General features: G+C 60.6%; 1 protein-coding gene across 2 annotated transcripts in view; it reads right to left on the reverse strand.

Annotated features, from left to right (window-relative positions):
• FAM222A (family with sequence similarity 222 member A) overlaps positions 1-18,987 on the reverse strand; it is a 30,112-nt gene extending 11,125 nt beyond the window's left edge. The window contains exons 1-2 of one of the 2 annotated variants that reach the window (XM_074921480.1): positions 18,883-18,987; positions 2,796-2,920 (exon numbers count right to left, since the gene is read on the reverse strand). In XM_074921480.1, coding sequence (XP_074777581.1) covers positions 2,796-2,877 — 82 coding nt within the window. In that variant the 5' untranslated portion in view covers positions 2,878-2,920; positions 18,883-18,987. Of the gene's footprint in view, positions 1-2,795; positions 2,921-15,465; positions 16,206-18,882 lie in introns of those variants that run through there. The other variant, XM_074921481.1, reaches the window with a different exon arrangement.
• Between the last annotated feature and the right edge of the window lie 7,134 nt (positions 18,988-26,121).

Here is a 26,121-nt window from a genome sequence, read left to right on the forward strand (position 1 = left end):
GCAGAGAGCAAGAGCAGCAAAGAGTTTGGCCAAGCTGAGAGTGGTATTATTTGATTTATAATTTAAATAAAGCTCAGGATTCCTGTAATGCGCACAGAATAAAATCAAAAGGGACCAGGCTGCCGGAGTTAATTGGACGTGATATTTTCCTGAGGATGCTGCTTCTCTGCAGGCTCGGCTGGAGGCGGGCAGACACAGGCAGGGCTGGCAGGGCTCCGGGTGCCCTCCTGCATCCTCATCCTCATCCTCACCCACCCACACCCTCCTCGAGGATGCAGCACCCCCCACGCCGGCGGTGCAGCCCCGGGGTTACCGGGGGGAGAAACCGGCAGCGGCGAAGGCACCCGCGGGATGGGGCGCTGACGGGGGGACGGTCGTTAGCAGGAGAGCGAAGGGGTGGTGAAGGTGGCAGGGCCGTCAGCTCCCAGCATGGCCAGGAAAATTAGTCAGCTCACCTTTTACGTGAAATTAATACAAAAATTAATCAGCGGCGCGGGCAGGATAATAGCATTTCACAGTGGTGCCGGGCCAGACGGCCAATGCGCCGAGAGCCAGACTCATTTAATATCGACAGAAACAATGCCAGAGGACAGAAATAAGACCCATAAAGATAATTACTGAGATACTCAGGAGCAAATTAAGTAATCAGAGGCACTTCTAAATTGTGCCTCGTTTTAAGAGAACGCTATCTTTGTCGATTACCTACGCGGGCGTTTAGGAGGCGGCAGGAGGCTCGGCCCCGCGCGCCGGCTCCCATCCCCTCTGCGCCGCGCTTCCCGCGGCTGCCATAAATAAAGGAGGCAAAATCGTATTCCAAACCAGATGCGTGGCCCTGGATGTCACCTGCAATTTAATTTGCACTAGCAGGAGGCAGAGAGGAGCGAGACGTGCTGGATTTGCCCATAATGAGCGGAAGCAGACGGGCAGCTAAACTTTGATTAAGGTGACCTGGCTGGCGGCAGGCGGCGGCGAGCGCGGCGCGGGGGTCCGGCCGGGGAGCTTGGCTGCTGCCACACGCTGCCCGCCCCGGGGGACGTGCCCCGGTGCCTCAAAGATCTCGGGCGAGCGCCGTCCTGCCCTGAGGAATGGGGTGTGATCAGTGAAAAAACCCCGATCTGCCGCTCCCCGATGCTTGCTGGGGGGTCAGACCTCAGCAACCTGCACCCCTCTTGTGTGGCTCAGGGACCCCCCAGGGCTGGGACCCTCCCAGGATTTGGGGGGCTGCATCCAAGAGCAGCTCTCCCCGCCCATGGGTGCTTTGCTGCGTGGTGACACCACGTATGGGCTCCTGCTCTCCAAACCTTATTTTAGCATCATCTATGATGGGAATGCTGGGGAGCACCAACCCCCCTGGCAGGAGGGGGCTCCTGGACCCCGTCCCCTACGAGCCGAGCTGGTTCCTGGCTCCGAGCTGCGACGGGGAAACGCTGCGGGGACGGGCGGGTGTATCCTGAGCTCAGCATCACGCTGGGCTCGACGCAAAGACACCCGGTGCCAAACGCCTCCGGTCTCCTGAAAACCCTGCCGGGCTCAGGCTGGCCACAGGTCTCCGACCGTGTGGGCACAGCTGAGCTAATTAGCCCGTGGCAACGAGGCGCGCCGGGAGCCGGACCCTCGTGCCAGCCCTGCGCCGCCGCACGCCGCTCAGGCGTGACGGATTAGGAATAATTTTACAAGAGCAACATCCGTTTTCCTTCCAGACACTAATAAGAAGGAGACGCGAGCGGCGCCGCGAGCTCCGCCGCGAGCACCCGGGGGTCCAGCACGCACCCACCCGACTCGCCGAGACCCCCCCCCCAGAGCTGGCACCCCGATGGGTGCTCGGGGTGGGGGCAAACAGCTCGGGAGGCTCCGATCCCACCTGCCCCTGTGACCGCCGATGCACAAAGTCCCTCCTCGCCTGCGACGCTGGGATGGGCGGGTGCCCATCACCCTGCCTCTGGCCTGGGTGCCCTGCTCCCTGCAGCGATGCTGCACTGGAGCTTGGGGAGATTCACCCCAAAATAACCCTCCTGGCTGCCAAGAGCGATGCCAAGGGTCCCCAGGGTGGCCGAGCATCACCCAAACCCCACGCCCGGCTCACTCGGGGCACCCAGGTAAGAGGGGAAAAAAATGTCTCCGGGAAAATACAGATCATTAAACAAATGCCTGGGGGCTGTCACAGACTAACAAGCAGAGCTTTAGCAGCTGATTTGTCTTCAGCCGGCAATGTTTAAAAATCCAACTGAGACCAGCAGAAAAATATCCACTCCCCTCTTTAAAACACACATTCATCACTTGAGAATCTTAATGCGTCTTTCCCAGCCGGGGAGGTCAAACACGCCTGCCTAAAGCAGGCTCATTAAATATACATTTAATCACGGTTTGGATTGAGAGACAAAGGCTGGGAGAGACAGGTGCTTTACTGGAGTGACCTTTTGGATCCCATTTTAATGTAACTAGTTTACAGCTTATCTGAAAGGCCAGCTCCTGGGGAAGGCGAGCTGCAGCAAAATGGGGAAAGTAATTAGGGGGGGAAGGGCCGGGGAGGTTTGGGGGGCCGCGGAGCAGGCGACAGCAGCATCCTCTGCCGCCACGCTTCCCAGACAGCTCTGCAACATTTTCTGAAGTTGGACTTATCAACCAGAGCAACCCAATTTAATTTGCTTATCTTGTCTCCTTCCTCCCCCTCCCCGCTCCCCGCTCCTCCCTGCTTCTCCTGCTCTTTTTAATTATTGGTTAAATAAATGTCTTTTTCAATAAGGGAAGCAGCATCAAAGCGGGTGTGGGTGCACACACCCCCCTCGGGCACTTACACTTTCGCGGCTCCAGCGCCTTGTTGGGGCAGGTGAGGTGCTGGGCTGGGGGGTTCTGGGTCCGCTGCAGGCAGGCCAGCATGGTCCGGGTGTCCCGGCGGGCAGCCCCGCCGCCGGCCCTTGCCCTGCCGAGAGAAGAAACACGCTGGTGAGGCGAGGGACCCTGCCCCCCCAACTGCCCACCACCACCCTGCCCACCCAACCACCCCCCAGGCTGGAGGCAGGAGCTCCCAGTGCCAGGCACGCTGCTCCTTTGGAGAGAATAAACCCCTCTGGAAGCCTTAAATAAATATGAAGGTATGTAAAATAAATATGAAGGTATGTAAAATAAATATGAAGGTCTCAGCGGGTGATTTACGCTTCCTGAAAAGCTTTTTGTCTGTCCCACCGGGAACGGGGCAGAGCTGGGGGCTCCCTCCGGCACCGCGCTCCCGGCAGTGCCAGCCCGCGCCAGCCGGCACCTCCCGGCAGTGAGCAACCCCGCTGGCTCCAGCCGAGGAAAAACGGCGTTAAAAATCCCGCTCGGGGTCCTGGGATCCATCGCCAGCTCCCAGCTGGCATCAAAATCTGCTCGACAAAAGCTGGAGGGGTCAGGCCAAAGTCATCGCCGCCACCGCTCCGCTAATTGTACATCCTTCACGAGCCGCCGCGGAGGGCATGAATTATAACCAGTTGCTGCTGACACCCTCCCACTGCTCCGGCTGGCGCGGGGAGCGATATTCCTGCTCGGAGAGGGTAGGGAGACGTGGGCAGGAGCGGCAGAAAAGGCGGCAGCGGTGCCCGTCCGCCAGCGCGGCAGGTTCGGAGCCATCGCTCTCCCAGCTGAACATCCACTGGTGCCACGGCCGGGTGCCAGGGCTGGGTGCGAGTCGCGTCCTCCCGCAGCCATCCGGGACGTTTCCCGCACCCCCAGCGCAGGAGCCGTGCGGTGGCACAGCCCGTGGCCATCACCCACCGGGCAGCAAAGCGCGGGTGGCCGCTCCCCGAGCCGCGCTCCCCCGGGCTCAACGTCCCCGCCGCGGGCACACAGACCACGGTACCGTGGCCGGGCTCTGCCCCAGGGGGCTGCGGGAGTCTCCCCCCGTCCTCCCCCACCGGGGAAGGGAGAGACTCGTTAGCGCAAGGTGTGAGGAGCAGGAGGGGAGGAGGAAGTCATCGAATACCAAGCAGGTGTCTGGAGAACCCAAATTGTGCTGTTTTCTCCTAATAATGAAGTATTCATGAGTAAAAGCCTTTTTCACTACTTTCTTAAGATACTAATTTCACAACAAGCGCCTTGTTACCATGCAATTATTCCAATCGTGCATTTCTCCCAGATTCCATCTGTCCTCACGCTCTCTAAATGAAAGACAATCATGTAACCACCTTTCATTATTCACTATTTTACTTTCAGCAAAGGTACCCTGAAAGAAATGATTTCCTCTGAAAGGGACTTTTATTCAGTTTCAAAACCAATTTTCTCCTATTACTGTCTTAAAAAAAAAAAAAGAGGGGGGCAGGGAGGTGTTTTTATTTCATGCATTACATATCCTTTGTTAACGCAGCTCGCAGTAAAAGCAGCCGTATCCATTTTCTGGCTTCGATTTCTGGTAATTTTAAAATATGCCATTACAATCAGGCAGAAATTATACAGTTTGAAAAGAGAATGAAGTGCTTCTTATTCAGAGGCTCAGCGCACTTGACTGCCAGGGAGCTCGCCTCTCCCCGCCGGGACTCGGGGTTCGTTACGCAGCCCCGCTCCCGGCGCGCCCCGGCTCCCCGGCACGTGCCCACCGGCGGCGGCTGCATCACACTGACCCCGTCCCCGCGGTGGGGACACGTGTCGGGGCACCCACGGCCACGCACCGGGTCCTGTCACGCCTGAGCCTCACCTACGCTGTGACCTCGCCCCCCCCGGCCGTCACCATCTGGCCAATTAACAGGCAGACGTCACCTCCTCACGGGCTCCTTGCCAGGACGCTGCCCCGTTGTCCCTGTCCCCATGTCCCACACGTCAGATCCCTGGGGAGAAGGGGGGGCTGAGAGCAAGGAGGGGATGGTGTACCCCAGAGAGGGGGTGGTGTGGGGTGAGCCAAGAGGCCAACCCATCCCCAGCGGGCAGGATGCGGCTGCCAGCTGGGTACCAAATCCAGGCACCAAATCCAGGTACCAAATCCAGGCACCAAATCCGGGTACCAAATCCAGGTACCAAATCCGGGTACCAAATCCAGGCACCAAATCCAGGCACCAAATCCAGGTACCAAATCCGGGTACCAAATCCGGACACCAAATCCAGGCACCAAATCCAGGTACCAAATCCGGGTACCAAATCCGGACACCAAATCCAGGCACCAAATCCAGGTACCAAATCCGGGTACCAAATCCGGACACCAAATCCGGGCACCAAATCCAGGCACCAAATCCGGGTACCAAATCCAGGCACCAAATCCAGGCACCAAATCCAGGTACCAAATCCGGGCACCAAATCCAGGCACCAAATCCAGGCACCAAATCCGGGTACCAAATCCAGGCACCAAATCCAGGCACCAAATCCAGGCACCAAATCCGGGTACCAAATCCGGGCACCAAATCCGGGTACCAAATCCAGGCACCAAATCCGGGCACCAAATCCGGGCACCAAATCCAGGCACCAAATCCAGGCACCAAATCCGGGTACCAAATCCGGGTACCAAATCCAGGCACCAAATCCAGGCACCAAATCCAGGTACCAAATCTGGGGGTGACAAGAGGGAGGGCAAGGATGCAGGCCCAGGGCAGGGGGTGCTGGTGGTCGGTCACAGGACCTGGTGTGCCCTTGACCCCGGGGACCCCGCAATCCAGGTCCCCTGGGGACACCCCCAGCGCCACTCCCCGGGCCCCGCCACGCACCCACACGCAGCCCAGCACCCTCCCGGGGCTGCCCCGACCTCGGCCACGTGCAGCATTGGCATCAGCCGGGAGAGACACGGGAGCCACACGCCAGACTAAATAAAGCCACCGACTAATTCCGAGCCCAGGTTTACCCCCGTCTCCCAGCGTCACGCAGCGGAGACCGTTCTCCCAACAGCCACGGCGCGCTTCACCCCACCTTAACAACCAGGAGGGCCCCGGTGCTGTGAGACCGTCCCTCCACCCCAGCACCCCACCAGGCACCCCCAGCCCCCCAGAGCACCCGTAGGCGAGCGGGTGGGCGCCCGGCACAATGGGCATCTGTTGCCGCGGTGGCATTTTGTTAATGCCGCTCAGAAAAGCCCCTGAATCAGCTGATGGGAATTGGGCGCTGGGCTGTCCGAACGCTTAGCGCCGGCTTAGTTAGCTCCATCTGCATTTGAACTAATTCCAATCAGCAGGATCCGATTTAGTTCAAGCTGCTCTGGCTCTTTCGTGGCAGGAAAGACAACACTCAGCACTTTTGCCGAACCGCCCCGAGTCTGCACGGCCTCTGCCCAGCCTGCGCCGACATCCCCCCCCCCGCCGTGGCACCGGGTGAGCACGTCCCGCTCTCGGGGGTGCCAGGAGAGGGGTCCCTTGGGGACACCAGGAGTGGGGTCCCCCCAGGAGCCCCCCCGGCACCGCTCCGCAGCCCCAGCATCATCCCCCTCCCTCCTTCCCCAGCCCCTCTCCGACCACTCCTTCCACCCCCCACCCCGAGACAGCTAATTTCAAAGCCCTATCTCTCCATCGCACTATTTATAAGCCCAAGGTCTTTGTGACTTTAATAAAAAAAAAAAAAAACCACACACCACCCTCTATGTCTAAAGCCCCCGTGACGGGAGGGTTTGGCACCTCCTCTGACATCAGCAGCTGATAAGTCGGGCTTATCTTCTCCGAGAGCCCCGCGAAGGTCCCTCCGGCGAGATAAGGCCAGCGCAGCTGTCGATAGAGGCTTTCGCAGGCGAGGATTTAGATAAAAGAAAATGTGACGGGAGGGGGGGAGAAAAAAAAAAAAAAGCAACTTTTAAAGTCTCAGCCTGAACCAGGTCTGTGCCACTGGCCAGGCAGCACAAGGGTGGAGGGGGGGACAGGGGCAGCCCCCTCGCTGGGAAAAGCGAGGGCCAAGGTCTCAGTGCAACGTATGTGCATCCTCCCCCAGGTGTGTTAGCGGGTGCCAAACCCATAAAAAGGGAGTTTTGGGGGCTGGAAGGGGAGCGGGGATGCTGCAAAGCTGTTTGAGTCACGCCGCTGCGTCTCCCCTCAGGTATTAAAGGACAGGGCTGGGTTCGGCACAAGGACAGGAGGTGACCGGGTCACCGCGGCTGGGAGAGGCACAAGAACCTTCTGACAGTGCCAGACAGACAGACGGACGGGCAGCGTGGGAGCAAGGCCAAGGCTGGCAGCAGCCCTCGCAAGCCGGCAGCACCGATAAATTAAACAGAAATCCTCGCCGATCCCCGGCGCGCCGAGTACAACAAACCCACTCGCCACGGTGCCAGGGCTACCTGCCACCGCCAGGGACACCCCTGTCCCTCATCACTGGGACGGAGAGAAACCCACCGCCCTGACGAGGGGCTCCCCGTCCCCGCAGCCCCGGGGACACCGGTGCTACCGGGGGCTGCCACCAGTCCACGGCCACTGGTTTCCCATCAGCTGGCATCCCCCCTGCGAGGGGGAGGAGGTGCTGGAGGAGGAAGGCTCCCCCTCTGCACACCGAGGGTGGCCACCCTACATCAGGGCGAGCGGGATTTCGGCAGCGGCCGTGCCAGCTCGTGCCCACCTCCCATCCGGCAGCAGATTTACGGTCCCCGAGGCCGAGGCGGTGGAGGGGACACGGCGCTCGGCAAGCGACGCCGCAGCTCGGTCCTGCAAGGGGTGAGCGCAGGAAAGGTCACCCCGCCGTAAATCACAGCGAACACCGGATAAAATCAAGCAGAAAGTTTGACGCCGCCGTGCCGAGGGCTGCAATAAAGCACGGCACGGTGCCGCCGGCCGCGCCGCGACCTTCCCCTCGCCCAGCCGCCGCTCCATCCTGCCCGGCTAATCCGCTCCCCTCCGCATGCTCCAGCCCCAGGCCTTTCAGGGGGCCCTGTTAATAATTAAATGTTAATCTAAAAAGCAATTTTAGCTGCAGTGCTGCAGATCTGGTTAGAGATTACATTAGCATGTAAGAGTCAAGGGTAATTTTCTCTAACCCCTCTTGTGATCTTTAAAACCCGCAGATCTTAAAGCAACACCAGCTCCTCTGATTAAAATTGGAAGCTGGGGTTTGCGATGGATAATGATGCTGGAAGTGATTATTCTGCTGCTTGGGATCTCGCTGGGGCGACAGGGGAGCGGGGGGCTGGGGGAGCGACCTGCCCTGACTGAGCAGCTTCTCCCGACCCGAACCCTGCGGATGCGGGGAAGGTGCCCGGGGTGAGCCCAGGACCCAGCTGGCACCGAGCCGAGCTGCACCCTCAGCCTGAGGGTCTGACCTCGGGGTGGCCGCTGCTCCGACATGGTGAGCATCCCCGTCTCCCGCTTCCCTGGAGTCTGCTCTAACTTCTGGAGGGACCATTTTGCTGCCCCGCTGCCAGCAGGACGGTGCCTTTCCGGGGCAGCTGTGGCACACTGCCAGGGACGGAGCGGCACCGGGGCGGGCAGCGAGGGCCACGAGCCCACGGCGGGACCCTGGCGGAGCATCCCCTTGCTGCCGGTATCTTAAGGCAGAAACAAGGAAAAGTGTCTCCTATGCCACCCAGAGCTGAGGTTTCTGCTCCCACTGCGGCTCCACAGAGAAACCCCTTGGACTGTTCAAGAAAATCAACATCAAAAAATATCCCAAAATATCCTTTCGCTCATGAGGCCGGGACGGGGCCACAGCCTGGAGCAGAGGACACGAGCAAATTGCCTTCTGCCTGCTACAAATGACCCGATGGAAGAAATAAGGTATCAGATGTGTCCGTAACGATGGAATTAAAAAAAAAACCACAACAATTCGAGTGCTGTTGAGCATTCGCAGACGTCCTCGTGCAGGGCTCGGGCAGCCTGGTTAAATTTATGTGTCAGCTTTAAGGAGGCCTCTCATCAAATGAGCTATTTTGGGCAGAGATTAAAGATCTATTTTAGCTGCGAGCAGGAACAGCTCTCGAACAGGTTAATAATGATTCTGGAAAGCCGAGCGTCTCCAGCACCTCGACGCTGGGCAGCTGGAGCCCTGGGCAGCGCCGCTGGGGGGTCCCCAAGGGTCCCCGAGCTGGGAGGGCGGGGGACTCTGGTGCCATTTTCCCCCTGACCCGCTGCCATCCTGCCCGCGCTGGGGCTGGGAGGCCGCGGCGCTGAGCGGGTGTGGGTAATTGGAAGTGGCAGACGCTGGCACGTGAGAGGGTCGTGACGTGGGATTGGGAACCCACTGCCAGGAGCGAGGGGGGAGCAAAGGTCAGGGCCCCGCTCGGGCGCCTTCGGTGGTTTTGGCAAATCCCGACCCTGGCCGCGTGCACCAGATCTGCCTCTACCTACAAACCCCCTCCAATCTGGTGCCCCACAGGAGTGCCCGGAGGGGCAGAAAAGCCAAGTGGCTCTGGGGGCACCTCCAGAGCAGCAATTAAAAGCACCCTGGACCCCGACTAGGCAAGACCCCAACCCGGCACCGACATCCACCCCCCAGGCCCGTGAAACACCCACATCCCCCGCTGAGACCCCACAGACTCAACACTGCAGAGACCAAAGCTCCCCGGCACGGCTCCTCCTGCCCCCCGCGGTGCCGGGGCCCCGCCGTGGCTGCGGCAGCACCGCGGTTCCCCGGGGCCGTCCGGCCGCCCGGTGCACGGCAGCCCGGCGCGCGCCGCTCCGTAATTACAGCCCCGAGCGCCTGAGCTGTGAAAGAATCTGACGAAGGAATCCAGGGTAGATCGCGCTGCTGAAATTACTATAATCAAAGGCTTTCACAAAGGCTTCAAATGCAACCAATTACCCTGAAAGGCGAGGCAAGAAAGAAAACAAATTAACGTGTTTGCACAGAGCCTCCGCAGCAGCGCACACATCGCCCTGCGCCGCCCTCGACCCCAGCTGGCCGCTGCTCTCCGTCCCCGGGTCCCGCTGCCCATCCCTGCATCCCGCTGCCCATCCCTGCATCCCGCTCCCCGTCCCTGGGTACCAACTTCCCACCCTGCTCCATCGCCGCTGCCCCTGCTCGCCTCGGGGTGCAGCTGCACACAAAGGGGCTCTGTGCCCGTCCCTCGCCCCGCGGCCGGCCGCTGCCCCGCTGGCAGACAAAAGCCCGGCCTGTGCCAGCGGCCGGGCCTGGCGCAGGCTCAGGGACTTGCCAGGGTGGCCCAGGGCAACCTCCCTGCTTCCTCCTCCTCCCCGGCGCTGAGCGGGTCCCTGGGCGAGGGGAGGTGTGGGGCATCCTCAAAGGCGCCCATCGAGCGCAGCCCCACGTCACCCCGCTGACAGACGGGGAAGCTACTCACAGCGGGGACCCCCCTCAGCCCCCCACCCTCCCTCCTCACGCTACGCTTTGTCTGCGCTGCCAGTCTGGGGGAAAAGAGGGGAGAGGGGAAAAAAAAAAAAAAATCAACTTCTTTCTTTTAATATTTAACGAGAGTCCATCACCCTAAGTCTATTTTGTAATACAAAGCTCTGGAGATTTAAACCCTTCTCACCCGGAGAGATGGAAATGAATGGTGCTCTTTAATGAGCTGGTTCAGCAGAAAAGATAGATTTCTAAGATTACTGTAGGAATTCTTATAATTGATGTGTACTTTTGTAACGAGGATTATACCACCATCCGGTCAAGTAATTCCGACTCTTCCCCCCCCCCTCCCCTTCTCCCAAGCTCACCCTGCTTTTGGGGCTCCCTGGGGGAGAGGGACCAGTTGGTGGCCCTGTGGGGAGAAAGCAACACAAGAGAAGGGGGGTGGGAAAGAGAAAAAGCCAAAGAAATATCATAGAAGCTTTTCTTATTTAGCCATAGATAACCTAACGCAGCCAACGAACGGGGAAAAATAAGGCATCTCTCAAGATTTATATATTTTACAAAGCCTTGCTCTCCCCCACCGATCCGAGGCCGGATGAGCTGCTGAATGCCGAGTAATTAAAAGGAACAGAGAACAATACCCGCGCCTGCCGAAGAACGCGGAGTTTCCCTCAGATGTTTATAGCAATTGTATGAAAATGTACAAGCCGGGATGGCAAGAGCTGACAGCCGCGCCGGAGCAGCCGTGATTGCGAGCTGGCTGCCTCCCCCGGCTGATTGGCATTAATTGTGTGCGTTTGCAAAGCAGAACGGAAAGTCTGACATTAGCTGCAAGCCAACATTTCTTTCTAATAGTCTTAATGATTACGACGAGAGCTGATGATCATTGTGGGGCGTTAATAGTCCGGAGAGCGGCTCTGCGGCGGCTTCTCCCGGTGGGGATGAGAGTCGGGCTGGCCCCGACAGCCCTGTGTGTGCAAGGGATGCCCCCCCCGCGCAGGGTGAGCTCCAGAATGGTCCCATGCAGCCAGAGCCCCCCCCGCCCGGGTGGGGGGACACAGCCCGTCAACCTGTGAAACTCCCCAACGAGGGGATGGGAGGGACAAGAGAGGGGACAGCACCCCATGGGAGTGGGGTGGCTGCGGGGGGGGGGACACACACCAGGAGGGAGAATGTCACCCACCCCAAGACCCCTCCGGGGGAGGGGTGTCCCCAGGGATGCCCCCAGGCTGGCTGTGCCCTGAGGGGGACACCGAGCCACCCTGCTCCCATGGGTGCCCCCAAATGCAGCCGGGTCCCCACAGCCACGTCCTCAGCGGCGCCGCAGGAGGGGCTGGTAGTGCTGCCCCGGGGAGAGCAACCAGCAAAAAATCCACATAACCACCAGAGCCCGTTATTAACGGCTGATTAATGAAACCTGAGTTTTCGAGACTCTCTACACGGCTGTTTTTTTGATGGCCTTGAGTTTCACCGCTGCACAGAGGGGGTGGGCTGCGGACACCAGCACGGGATGCTCCGAGCGCGGCCACGGGAGAGCCGGAGCCAGACGTGCATGAAACCCCCCCCCAGCCCCAACCCGCCCAGGTTTACACGGGAGGAAAAATCAATGGGCCATCGACCCGCCACATGAAGCGGGAGCGCGGCGCTGGCAGGCAGCCGCCTGCTGACCGGTGCTGAGCAGAGGACACGGCTGGGGGTCACCTCGCTGGGGACCGGCGCTGCCCGCGGGGGGGACATGGCTCAGGGTCACATTGCGGGGGGCTGGGGGACACGGCTCGGGGTGCCGGCAGCGCCAAGGGCCACCCCGCAGCAACCAGCGCTGCCAGCCCGTGCGCCACAAACCCTCGCAGCAGCAGTGGGGACACAGCCACGGCGTGTGGGTGGCCCTTGGCCGTGTCCTTGCCGGGACACGGTTGTCACCCACCCAGCTTCCCCCTGGCTACCCCAGGGCTACCACAAAGCCTGCCAGGACGGACAGACAGATGGACACACGGCCTCAGCCCAGCTCCAGGCTGTTTCAGCTTTTTTTTTTTTTTTTTGGTCATCTGTGTTGGCCAGCTAAGGTTTGGGCTTTCTGAGCTCACTAATAATTGCTCCCAGGTGAAAAGAAATAAAGACTCGGTCCCTCTCCTCCTTCCCCCCTTTTCCAAAAAAAAGTCCATAAAGAAGAGCTATAAAAATGGCTTGTTATCTCACCTAGCGAGGCTCAGACTGTATGTTATTGCTAATTGGGTATAACATCCTTGTCTTGTTCTGCTCTCTGAAGCTAAATCAAGAAAGCACCACTGCTGCGAACTAATTATATCTCTGGACTGCAGACTCCAGCTTGTCTTCCCCTTTATTGAGTTAAAAAATGGTCACTAACCTTAATCTCTCATATTCCCAAGCATTAGGGCTGCTGCAATACCACCACTTCCACCTGCATCCCAGTCTACTCTCAAAAAGATGGAGCACGTGGCCCCGGAAAGGGTTTGTGCTGCTCAGGGACCCAGCCCGGGACACGGCCCCGAGCGAGAGCCCGGAGGTGCCCACCCGACCACGGCCCGTGGCACTGCCACGCCGAGCCCACCGCCGACACGGGTCCCTGTGCCGTCGAGTCTTTATCACACACCGCTCGAGGCTTTCTGTGCTGCGTGTGCCCGGAGACTGGTCACTGCTGCTTTTCTACCTCTCCTCCTTACTGGGAAGTTTAAGCTTTTTGTCACTGTGATGTTTTTAGTATCTGAACAGCCCCGGCAGCGTTCCTACGGCGCGAGCTCGGCGGATTGAAGCATCTGGGTCGCGCACGCATGGACCGAGGAGAGCGGGTGCTGCTCCAGTTCACCCCCATCCAGCCCCAGCCCAGGACGGAGCCTGACGGTCCCACTAACACCTGCGGGTCCCCCACGGGACCGAGGACACTGCGGCCACCCGGCTGCACCGCTACAGCCGAACCAGAGTGGCTGCCACGGCACGGACCCCAGCAGCAGCAGGAAAAGAGAGGGGACAACCGGGCCCCCAAAGGGCACCGAGGGGAGCGGCAGGGCTTTGGCACCGCCAGGACAGCCCCATCCCTCCCTGTCCCGGCGCCTCCCTCAGCACCAGCCACGCGGGGTGAGAAATTTAAACAGAAACGTGAGGCTGTGGGTGGGAAACCAAAGAGCTCAGCACCGAGCCTGGCTCCATCCCCCTGCCCGGGGGGACCCACGCAGATGGTGTTGCTTTCCAAAGGGAAAGTCAAGCTCCAGTTCTCCCTCCGAGCCAAGAGCATCCCTTAAAAAATTGATACTTCCCTGACTATTAATTAACCTGAACCACTTAAAACCGCCTTCAATTTGTCAGGTTTAACTGCCAGCTCTTCTCAGTAAATCAAGCGTCGCGTGCAGATGGAGGCTGCGCGCACGCGGCGGAGGGAGCAGGCGGCGAGCGGAGCCCCCCGACCCCGCACCGTGCTCGCCTCCCCGTCCCCCGAGAGCACCGGCGATGACATTCGCACCCCGCAATTAGCCAGGACATGACACAACGCGACGGCGGGGCCGGGCAGGCCAGCGCGGCCGCAGAGCACCCCACGCCGCAGCGTCCCCGTCTCCCCCCCCGGCGCCCTTGTTGTGCAACCGAGGCTGAATTCGAAAGCAATATGAATATTTATTCTGTGACAGGGAAATCTCTCTGCTGCAGGGTATTAAGGCTTTATTAGTGTGTGGTTACTAGCGACGCTAAGCCAGCCCTCGCTCCAGCCTGGAGCGCGGCAGAGATGACCTACAAGAGGCAGATGGCGAAAGCCTTGGAGAGCCCCCTGAGCCCGGCACATGCCTCCCCTCGCCGGGGCGAGGAGGGGGCTGCGCACCCCGGTCCCACACAAGGGGATGGGGCCAGGGCCAAGAGCTAGAACCCCCCACCAAAACACCCCTCCTCACCCAGGGCCGGCCCCTCCAAAACACCTCCCCACGCTGGGGCTGGCCCCCGGCCCCCGCGCCGCGCGGCTTGCCGTTTTGGGTTAAAACGCTGATGTATTCTCTCTTTAGCGAAAGGAGTCCCAGGGGCTATAAAAATTCCCAGCAGGCTCCCGTCAGTCTCAGGTCATTAACTTTCTTTCATTGGGAGTTTGTTTACAGCCAGCCATAAATAGCGGTGCCCGCGCCGCTCGCCAGCCGGGACGGGGCTGCCCACACAGGGGGGTGCAGCACCCCGGGGTGCAGGGTCTGGAGCTCGCCCCCACCACATCAACCTCTCCCGGGCCCCCCGTCTCCCACCGGCACGGCGCTGCCATTTGCCACAAAACCACCCAGGGGGTCACCGGGTGCGCAGCCGGAGGGAGCCATGGCGCTTGGGGCTCAGCCGTGGTCGTTCCTGGAGGAGGAAGAGGAGGAGGAAGGCAACTATCTGAACTGCCCACAGGGGTAACTTGCTCCCTGTGACCCGCCCTGCACCCTCACCCAGCCCAGCACCCGGGGCAGAGGGAGCCCAGCCCTCAGGCCCATCGTGAGCGCCGACCCCTGCGCGTTGGAGATGGCCCAGTCCCGGCACACGGGACCCCAACACCCCTCGTCTCACCGCAACCCCCACCTCAGAGCTCTGCCCTTCCCCAGCGCCCCGAAGGCACCGCGAGGATTCACCCGCACGGAGGCAGAAACCGGCAGGGCCCCGCGCTCCGGCCAGGCTGCTTGGCACACCGGGGCTCCTCCGCACCGCGGCTCGACGCACCCACATCCCGCTGCCCACCCGAAGGGGGCACCCATGGCACCAGGAGCACACCCTGAACCCCACAAACACCTCCGCAGGCTCCGGTGTGCCCCCCGGTTGGGTGCAGGTGCCCAGGGCGAGACCACAGGCCATCGGGGGCTTTATTTGCGGGAAGCTCCATGCGACCCCCAGGCTGCAGCTGGAATAAAGATGCAGGATCTCAGGGTTCCCCAGATCCACGGCTCGGCAGGGCTCACCCAAAGCACCAGACACCCGTTAAATATTTACCCGCCGAAGCACCCGGCACATGGAGGGGGCTGAGCGGGGAACCGCAGAGCCGGGGCTCCCCACCACCAGCACAGCCGCTCCCCAACGCCGCCCCGGTCAGCACCGTCACCCCCAGGCTGGCGGGGATGCCCGGAGCGGGGGCTCGCTGCCCTGACCCCCACCGCGCCTCATCCCAGGCTGCGGAGGGGAGCTCCTGGGGGTAAAGCGCAGCTGGGCCCAGTCGCAGCAGCCAGCCCGCCCCGTTTTATTGCCCGCGATGGCTACAGGAACGATGGGTGCAGGCCAGCAGCACCCCAGGCTGCGCGGCAGGAGGGGTGGGGGGGCTAAGAGATGAAGCCTCAAACTCACGCGTGGTGACTTCTGCTCTTCCACCCGTCCCTGGGAGAGCAGGGACTTGCCAAAAATCACAGCCTCGTCACTCACGGTCCCCCACGTCTATGGAAATATCTATATTTTAAACCATATACTCGCCCAACCTGTAATCAGAGCAACACAAATAGCCCCTGCTTCCCATGTAAATTAAAAACACCCATTAGGCAGATTTCAAAAGATGTCAGTAGGCTTATAATTATACACGACATCCTTCCGAGATAAAAGCGATTACCGGGGATGCAAATCACTTAGCAACCAATCAGTGCCCCCAGAGTGCAAAGCACTGACCAGCCATCCATTTTCGCCTCGTCCTTTTATTCCCTGCATCGAGCAAATACAAACACAGATAAAGAGAGGCACAATAGCTCTTGACACGCAAATAGGTTAACATAATAAAGCCAGCTTTAGCCGGCTCACTCGAGGGAGAAAAGCAATTCTCAGGCAAGCAGGAGGTAATAAAACAGGGCTTTTGTGTTCCTGGCTCCCATTCTCACCCCTGCGCCAGCTTTGCTGCATTAGCTGATAGGCATCGCGGTTTGATTGAATTACCTTTCATGAATATTAGCTTTTTGAGGAATGCGCAGGCAGAAGAGAAAGAAGAAATGTCTTATTTTTGCATGCATGCGCCCGCTGCAGACGGACATGCGGCGGCACAGATGCCGGCGGGGCTGGGAGCGGGGTCCCGGCAGGTGCAACCCCCCCCCCGGCCCACCCCGCCAGCTGCAGCATCCCTGCGGGCAGCACCCCCCCAGGCCTTGGGGGGGTCCCACTCCCCCAGTCCCAGCACCAGAACAGCAGCGAAGGCAAGGACAGCCCGCTCCGTCCCCAAGCGGAGCCGCGGAGGCTCCCGCCACCAACCCCACCGCCCCGGCACCCACCAGGCTCCGGGGTGGGCCCCGCACCCCTGCCCTCCGCACCCCGAGAGCGAGGGTGGGCTGGCTCCCACCAAATATTTCCGAGGCGGTCGCTCCCTGCGCCGCAGGTGGGCCAGGATCAGGCCGGAGAGGGGAGCGGGGCCGCCCGGTTTCCCCGCAAATCTTCCCCGCACAAGTTCAGGTTCACGCAGGAAACCTGCTTCAGGCAAAAATGAACTCTGCCGCCCGGCAGGGATGCAGAGAGGCGGCACTAATCCTGCCCGGCCGGCGGGGAGCGCGGAGCATCGCGCTCAGTGCGACCACCGCCGCGGGGTCGTGGGACCCGGGAGACCCTCGGCCCCTTCCCGGGGCAGGGCAGCAGCCCGCAATTAAAAACCGAGCACCGGGAAGGAACGGGCTCCTCCGCAGCCCGCTCAGGGGTGTTTCAGGCTCTAAAAACACAGATAACCAGAGGGGCTTAAAAAATGAGGTGACGTGGCCTCCCTGGAGGGGCTGTGTCCCCTGGGTCACAGCCCGGCAGCAGCCACCCCATCTCCTCCCTCCGCAGGCTTCTCTGCTCCAGCCTGGGGATAAATATTCACAGCGAGGGATTCAATTTTTAATGATACAGTCAGCCGAAACGGGGCCCATCTCGCAGCCGGCGCTGCTCCGGCACAGAGAACCGGCACCGGGACCGACCCACCGAGCTGGCAGGGAAAAACCGTTCCTAAAGCCGGGAAAATAAGCCAGGCTCCCGCAGCCGGGGAAGGGCTTTTTCTCTTCCCCTGCTCTACACACAAGGTCAGAGGAAGGCACCGCGGCGAGAGTTCCCCTCTCCTTCCGCAACGGCCTCAAGTCGGCCCGACCCGCCGGCACGCTGCTCGCCCCGGCACCGCAAAATCCGCTCCTCAAAGTTTGAAGGATCCTTAATAAGAAAAGTCCCTCCCGAGGGCCTGGGATGCTGGGTGCCCTCTCGCAGGGGTGTTTCCAAGCTCAGCCCTCGGCACTGGGGGCTCGGCGCCGGGTCCCGCCGCAGCGGCACAGGCACGCGTGGCCACCTGGACCGGCAAGCGGCGGCACGTGCCCGGCACGCCGGACTGTAAAACCCCCAAACACGGGCAGGGAAAGGTGTAAAAACTGCCAAATCCCACACAGTCATCCCGAGCAAGAGACGGGACTCTCCCGACCGAGAGAAGGGCCACGTGGCTCTGTCCCCACGGCCACGCGCCCTTCGCACCCTGCCCGCCACAAAACCACGTTGCCCACCCGGGCAAGCTGCCTGCAGCCTCCAAACATCCCCGCAGGATGCACTTACAGACCCAACCAGAGACAGAAAAACTCCCGACGGAGACACCCGCGCCCCGACAACCCGAGCCAGGCGAAGCACCGCTGCCCGACGCCGAGCAAATCCATCCCTGGGAAAACACCCGAGCGCGGCTGTAAAACTTTGCCGCGGCCCCTTCTGGGGAATAAACCCGGGCGGGCCGGGGCGAGCGGCGAGCGCAGGCGGGTGCCCTGTGGCGAGCCGTGCCGCGCCGCCGGCCCTCGGCACCCAGGCCCTGCCTCTCCGGCCATTAATCCCCACGATCTCACGGCTCTCTCCAGAGCTGGATTTGGATGCTGGGGGATGAGCCACCTCCGCCAGCACCGGGAACACCTCGTTTTGTGTCGGGGAGCGAGCCGGAGAGGCGACACGGTCGGCGGATGCTCAGCCACGAGCTCTCGGGGACCACGACGCCTCGTTCCCGGTGAATCATATTCCCAGCGCCGACGGTCCGGCAGGTGCCACAGGGATGCTGCTCCCTCCGCTGCGGAGCTTCTTTGGGCAGCCGGGCTTCGCCCGCAGACGGTTCACCTTCGGCAGAGCTGCCCGGGCGCGGGGGGGGGCGGTCAGGGCGGTGGGATTTTCAATAAAACAGCGCAGGGTGGCTCCTTCCCTCTCCTCTCCTTTGTGACCGGCGGTATCCACACACCAGCGCGGGGTCCACTGCGGGTGTCCGGGCTCCGCCGCCACCCGCTGCGCTGTCCCTGCAGGGTCGGGGGCCGCCTCCCTTCCCCGGGTGGAGGAGGAAAAAAAAAAAATTTTTTTTTTTCTCCCAGGCGGAAAGGGGAAGCCGGGGGTCGGCAGAAAGGCGGCAGCTCCCGGACGGCTCACGCTGGAAGTGTCTCGGCTCTCCTCGTGGAGGCACCCGTGGATATTTTATTTCCACTCACGAGTCAGGCGACCCAAAAAGCCATAAAAAAAAAAAAAAAATTAAAAGAAGGCAGAAAAAAAAAAAAAAAAAAAAGTTGCTCCCGTTCCTCTTCGGTAACGACGGGCGAACCGGTCCCCAGCCGCCGGCGGCTGCGCGGCCGGGGAGAACCGGGCACCGCCGGGCACCGCGCTGCGGCGGCGGCGCCGCCTCCTGATGCTCCCCGGGAGCCGGTCCCCCCCCCGCCGCCCCTCGTGTGTCCCCCCCCCCGCCGGTAACACACGCACCCAGACACACACACACACACACACACACCCCGGTGCCCGCCGCCGCCGGCCCCCCGTTACCGTCAGAGCTGGATCCGGGCCGGCTCCGGCCGCTGCGGTGCGGGGCGCGCCGGGCCGCCCCCCCCGGGCCGCGCAGCAGCAGCGGCGGCGCCCGCCCGGCCCCGCGCCCCGCCGGCGGCCCGCCCCGCCCCGTGCGCGGCCAGCGTGCGGCGGCTCCCGGTGCTCTGCCCCCGGGGGCGGGGAGGGTGAAGAAAAATATCCGGGGAAGAAAAAAAAAAAAAAAAAAAAATTTGAAAAATTAAAAATTAAAAAAAAAATTTAAAATAAATTAAAATAAAATAACCCCCGCGCGGATGGGCTCAGGCGGCGCGGGGACCCCCGGGGGCATCACACCGCGGGTCCCTCCGGTTCCTTTGTGCGGCGGCGATCGGTGCCCGCCGGCCCGTGGCGCAGCGGCGGGGGGGGGGGGACGGGGAGGGGAGGGGGGGGGCAGGGCCGTCCGCGTCTCAGCGCTCCATGGCGGCGGCGGGGCCGGTGCCGGGGTCGGGGCCGGTGTCGGGGCGCGGCCCCCGGGCGCTGCCTCCCGCCCGGTGCGCGGCTGCGGCGACACTGAGCGGCCCCGCGCGGGGCCCGGCGGCCGCACGCGGCTCGGCCCCGCCCCCCGGCGCGTTACCAAGGGGACGCCGCCGCGCGTCCTGCGGGGAGGGGGCGGAGCCGACGCGCCCGCCCCGCCCCGTCCCGCCCCGCCCTCCCCTTAACGCGGGAAAATTCGACGGCTCCCGGCGCGGCGGCGTTTTCCCGGCATGCCCCGCGACACGCCCCCCTCCTTCCCTCCGCGCGGGGGATGATGGGAGTTGTAGTCCCGGCGCCGGAGGGAGGGCGGGGGGGCCCCGGGGTGTCCCATGGCCGCCCAACCGCCCTGACGGCGGCGAGTGCGGCCTGGAACAACTAGCGATACGGGCCGGGTCGCACTGCCCCCGCACGTGGTCCTGTTGTACCCGGCTGTGTGTACCCGGGAGGCTCAAACGGGGGAAATTTTAAGAAATTCTCTTACAAAACAACGTTTAACTTTGTATTTAACAAGGCCTGAGCGATTAAAACGCACAGAGAAAATATCCCGACTTCGAGAACCGACCCATCCCGGCAGACACGCTCCAACGAGGTGCGTAACAGAACAGTCTGGCCGGACAACAGAGCTGGGAAACGTCCGAGGGGAAGAAATTATCCCCAAAAGACCTGTGACCATAAAAGGGAAAAAGGATTTTGGGGGTAACTCCCCAAACAACCCCCCGAAACCCCTGCACGTGCGCAGTGTGGTTTTACAACGCCGGCGTCGAGTAAAGAGTAGCCAGGCGGAGAGGTGGAGACGGCTTGGAAAATGTGTGAATATTCGTGTCTTTAAGGTACATAAAGGATGAACTTTTGGTTTAGTGTGTGTGCGTTAGGTGCAGTGACCCCCCGTGCACCCGGCGCTGCAGTGAAGAAAGGTCTGATTGCTAAAACTCCACAACAACTCGTCGCAGGTTCCTCTGCCCGTGGTTGCGGTAACGGCCCGGGCAGAGCGAGCTGAGCCTGCCCTCACCCGCACGAGTCCCGGAGTCCTTTGTTCTGTCCCCAACCCCAGCGTCACCCCCACTACAGGCGGTGAGAGCAGGAGTGCAAGCGGCTGGAGAGGGTTTAAAGAAGCGGCCCGTTCACTCTTGCCCATAATGACGCCACGGAGCCCTGTGCAGGTGCACGCTCAGCTCCCCAAGCCCCCCGAAGCAGCCCAGCCTGTGCCCCCGAGCTCGCCGCCTTCCCGCCTCCCTCCTCGCCAGCTCCTCCCTTGCAGCGCTGAGTTTTGAGGAGTTTTGGGGGGGGGTTTGGTTTCTCCTCCAGGCCCTCCCGGGGTGTACGGGAGCAGAGCTGAAACCCAGGAGCTGTTTCAGGAGACTCGGTGTCTCCAAACATGTGAAGATGCTCCAGTCACCACTTCTGATCCAGCAAACGCTGAAGGCTGAGAAATTAAAATAATAGCTAGATATGCTTTCAGGAGAGCGATTCCTCTGTGTAATTATAATACGTATTATCCTCCCTGTGAAAATACATTATATTGAATAAATTCCCTCTTTGAGCAGGGCTATTCATACTATTCATTTGTTTCAGTTCAAACATTTTTAGCTCGTATATCTGGCAGGTTCTTGAGCAGCTTTGTACGTTCTCTGCAGCTTATTTATCTGCTTTCTGTGTTGCAATATAGGCCAGCGATAAGAATAAAACCATTATAGATTTGTGAACAGCACTTAGATTTTTCAAAGATAATTTAATCAAAGCTATTAGTAAGTCAGGAAGAAAGATTGCTTTTTATTCGGCACAAAAAAAAAAAAAAAAAAAAAAAAGGAAAGGAGCCCTCGCTCTTCTCAGAAAATGTTTTAACCACCTGAAGTCACTCACAAGGACTTGAAAGGGTGACGGCGTTTTTTTGCTGGGGAAAAGATCCATCTTGAAACAGCCAACTTCAAAAGGTGGGTGTTTCGGCACTGCCTTCAAGAAGATACTGTTAAACAGTTCTGACCTCCCCATTTACATCCTTTTTTTTTTTTTTGAAGACTTTACAGAGGAGGAACACTTTTGTGATTCAGAGAACCCGTGAATACTTTGCCGGAACATAAATTTCACCCGGCGATGTTGGGAACACAAGGAGAGCCTTAATCTGCTAATGAATGAGCTCTGCAAAGTGAGACCGGCCCCGCGTCCGCACCCAGAGGGATTGAATTGCAAAAAGGAAGCGGCCAGCCCTGGCTGCTGGAGGAGAGAGATTTTTTTTAAAAAGTCAATCTGCTTTAGCACAAATAAATAATGCATCGGCCGGATCCGGGGAGGTCCTTCCCCTGCGGCACCGGGGAGCCCACCCGAAGTTTGCCACGCCGGCTGCTGGCCGTAGCCCTCGCCGAGCGGAGAGTCGCGGGCTCCTGACCGCTGATCTCTGAGATGACGGTGTCCCTTTAATTTAATATCATTATTTTTGACTGGCGCTGGCAATCCAGAGCGCTGAGCGTTTTCATCTCTCATCCTGACAAATGCGCGCTGTAATTCTTTGACCAAAATGTCAGTCTGCTCTGGAAATGACTGGCCCTTAGAATGAGAAAGATTTCCAGGGGATTAAAACCGGGCCATTACTCTCCGCTTTAAATGCATTCAAGGCTCTGAAAGCCGTAGCTGCTTTCGTTCCTTTTGTACGAAAAGTTATTGACTTATCAAGGTTAAAATACATTCAGTATGGCCCAATAAAACAGGGATATCTCCGCATTCGTGCTGTCATTTGCAGGTCCGTTTTCATGGCAACAGGGCTCTTTTCTGCACATTAAACGGTTCAGTTGTGCAAAGTTCAGACATTACATAAACAGAGAGGTAACAACAACAAAAAAAAAATCAATGAGCTCATAGGCATGGAAAAAGGAGATAGCATTGATCGGGGCTGACATCGATATTTGGGATCGCTGCCTCCTGCCCCGCTCGCAGCCCTCCCGCGTTGGCAACGGGGACACAAAGGGATGCTGAAGGACACGGCGGGGGCACGGCACCTTTGCGCCCCCCCCCCCCCGCCAGCTCCTGCCTGTCATCAATATCACGGCGGGGCACGGCGAGGGGCGGAGGGGCTGCCCGCCTGCCGGGCTGGGGGTTTAGTGGTGGTAGGAAGGTGCCAGCAGGCAGGTGGGTCCTTGTCGTGGCCGCTTTTTGGCTAAAAAACCCCAGTCCCCACGCCACGGCAAATCCCGGGAGGTTTTTCCCAGCTCCCAGCCGAAGGTGGTTCCCCGAGGAACACCGCTGGGATTGGGTCTGAAGAGGCAAGGACAGGGCATGGGGGGGACATAACAAACACGTCGAGCACCTTCCCGGCGGTGCTGGCACCGTGTCGCGGTGGCTCTGGCGCGGAGGAGCGCGGCGCCGGCAGCCGCGGCGGGGTGCGGGGTGTTTGGGCGAGTGACTTTGATGCTGATGGGAGATGTCAAGCTTTTTGCTTCCCAGTCAAGGGGGCGAGAGAGATTCCAGCGTTAAAATGCTCGTTAGAGGAGAGACACCAACATCTGTTGGGAAAGCAAATGGAGAGCGGGGAGCGGAGTGAGGCGGCCACGGGCAGCCAGGCGTGAAGCGGGAGGAGGAGGAGGAGGAGGAGGAAGGCAGGGGTGGGGGTTTCTCCGAGCTGCTGCTGTGGCATGGAAGATGTGCTGCTCCTCGCTCCATTCCAGCGCATGAGCTCGCTCCTGGGTCCCAAATCTCACCAGTGTGAGAGCGGAGTTTGCCCACTGGGAAGCCCGAGGCGAGAAATTGGTCCCGTGCAGCCCCTTGTTGGGGTCCCCGGGGCCAGAAGCGCCCCGAGTGCCGGGGCCAGAAGCGCCCCGAGTGCCAGGGCCAGGCTGGGAGAGCTGGAGCCGGGGGGGACATGGAGGGCAGGCAGCTGGTCCGGGCATGGAAAGCTCCCGTTTGGGCAAGGAGCCGTGTCCCAGGAGCATCGTCCTTGCTGTCACCCTGGGTGACGCTGCCGTGGGTGGTGGCAGAGCTGGGGGGCAGCGGCCTTGGGTGCTGCAGGGGTCGGGGAGGCGGAGGCTCCTGTGCTCTGCAGTTGCTTTGCCCCCCCCCCCCCCCGCCCCCAGTTTATTTATAGATTCAGCAAGTTATTCAGCTGAAACAAATCCCCGTTTCAGTCAGGTCCTGGGGCCAGCGGCAGGCTGCGTTCTCTCACAGGCAGCCATACATGAGGCAGCACCATTTCTAGGGGGGCATCGGCTGCCCGGCACGGCCAACCTGCGGAGGAAGGGCTTTGCCTGGCCAGGGGGATGGTCCCCAGGGCGCAGGCGGTGGCACAAAGACCACCCTAAGAACACGCCAGGACTGACCGTCCGTGGTGGGAGGAGAACCCCTCAGGGCTCGGGGTGGGCTGGCCAGGGTGTGAGGGGCTGGGGTGCAGCCTGCCTCCCCTAAACAGCCCCCAGCCCCCTTGACAGCAGTGCCAGGAGCGAGTATTCGTTGTCAGCCCGAGTCTATTTTTATTCCCTGCTTAAAAATATCCCCGTCTGGGTCACTGGCACATGATGGATCATCGCTCCTGCGACTTCCCCCAGGGTCTTCCCAGCTCTGAGACGAGGTGTGGAGTCTATTCCCGCAAGAGCACCCCCCACACCCTCCCCACCCCGTAAAAGCACCGAGGGGACATCACAGCACCCACGCTGCGGGCGTGCAAGAAGCACCCGCGGGCTCCCGGGGCTGGGGCACGACAGAGCAGCAGCCCCCAGGGTGTCCTGGCACGGCCCCTTGCCAGCTCTGCATCCCAGCAGCGGCCAGCGAGCACCCCGGGGGCACTGTGTCCTCGCTCTCTGCTGTCCCCACACTGGGTCCCCTGCCAGCCACGGAGCAGATCCCATGCTTTCTAATTCCCTCCCCATTTTGTGGAAAATTCAACCTTGCTCAAAAACCTGGGCAAAAGCCCTTGTGAGCGGGGACGGGAGCAAGGAAGAACAGATTCCAGCCTGCGGTGCATTTTCTAGCCCTATTAAGTCACGAGCCCCTGATGCCACGAGAGATACGGGGCTGACTGACAGGTGATTTGGTTTTATCTCACCTGGGAACATTTAATATCCGGCATGGGGCCGTTTTGCAGCCTCTTTGTGCGGGAGCGCTCAGCAGCATCGCCAGGCTGGGAGGGGGCACAGCCGAGGGGGGTCCCCACAGCAGGCAGCACCATCGCAGAGCAGCGAGGGCACCGCTCCTAGAGAGGGGTCAACAGCCACGGCCACCTCCAGCTGGGGGTTGTCCCCATCTCCCGTGGGCATCTCGTGTCCCCAGGTCCCCCCCCGCGTAGCCCGCAGAGACCCACGAAGCCCAGGGTGCCCCCCACATTTGGCAGGGGGTCAGAGCTCCAGCGCAGGGGATTCAGCAGCTCCTTGGCCAAAACCTTTTGGCTTTCTGAGTGACCAGTTCCAGGAAACCAGACGCTCAGGGCCGGGCACGACGCTGCTTCTGCATTTGCTCCTGCCCCATCCCTTGCCTGCGGTGTTAAGTGCCTCCCTCCTGCACGGATTTTTTTATTTCCCTTCCGTTGCTCTGCAACTAGTTTCCTTCTCCCCCAAACGACTCGATGACGATGCTTAATTGCATTTACGGAGCGGTGCTGGCGTGTGCCGTCAGCCTGGATTACAGAGGGGTGTCTGCCGAGGGGGGCAGCCCCCTGTCTGTGGGAGCGAAATCGGAGCGAGCTGGAGATCCCCAGGAGATCTTCACCTTTAACTTATTTGCTTCTTTCCCCTCCAAATCTGCTGACATTTGGAAAAGCAGAATCATTGCGATTTGCTTGTTTCAGCAAGTTCCCCCTCTCCTCTGTGCCACTCCCGGCTCGGCACGGCTCTGCCAGGCTCTCAGCAGCCCCGGCACTGTGGAGGGCACCGGGCGTGGAGAAGAGGAAGGCGAATGATTCCCAAGGCCTCTGTGGCAGGACAGCCCGGTGCCCGTGGCCCTGAGCAGTGCCCAGTGGCCCCAAGCAATGCCTGGTGGCCCTAAGCAATGGCAAGTGGCCCTGAGAGATGCCCAGTGGCCCCGAGTGATGCCACGCGATGGGACCGGAGCCCCCATGAAGCCCATCAGCAGCAGAACGGGGCTGCCAGGAGAGCCAGCACAACCCCTCAGCCTCTCAGCCGGGGAAGCACCTGATTCAATCCTCCTGACAGTCAAGAATTTAAAATGATTTATTAAAAATGTATAAAGCCCGGTTGTCGGTGTCGCTGCTCTGATAAGAGCATCGTCTCCTGCGCCGTTCCCGTGGCAGGCGCGCTCAGCTCGGGTTTATGTTCCCCTCACTCAAACGGCTCCCGCCGTGGCACCCGTGTGGGGGAGAAGGATTCCCCCCCCCACTCTGCATATTAATTTTCGGCAGACTGCCGCAGGCAAACACATTGAGGCTTCGGGAGGCATCACAGCTGAGCCGTGACCCCCGGGAAGGCAGCATCGTGCCGCAGCCGGGCGAGCACCGCGCTGGCAGAGCGACGGGGAGGAAACCCTTGCCCGACCCCCCGCGGCACCCAGCTCTGCTCCTCCTGCCCCTTCTCCCCCGCTGGCAGGGCTGTGGCTCCTTCTCCCCCCAGGAGTGGGGGGTTCCTTCCCAAGGAGCAGGGCCCGATGACCCGCAGCGCCCGGGGAAGATTAATGGGGACGTATAGAGTGTCCGAGTGGCTCCGTCCCCGCGTGACGTGTTCCAGCCCGCGGCCGTAAATCCGGTTACGGTGGTTGAGTCACAGAGCCCAGGACAGAGGGAGGCAGAGACACCGG

Source organism: Athene noctua, chromosome 17, assembly GCF_965140245.1.
Source record: "Athene noctua chromosome 17, bAthNoc1.hap1.1, whole genome shotgun sequence".
In the NCBI taxonomy this organism is placed as follows: Eukaryota; Metazoa; Chordata; class Aves; order Strigiformes; family Strigidae; genus Athene; species Athene noctua.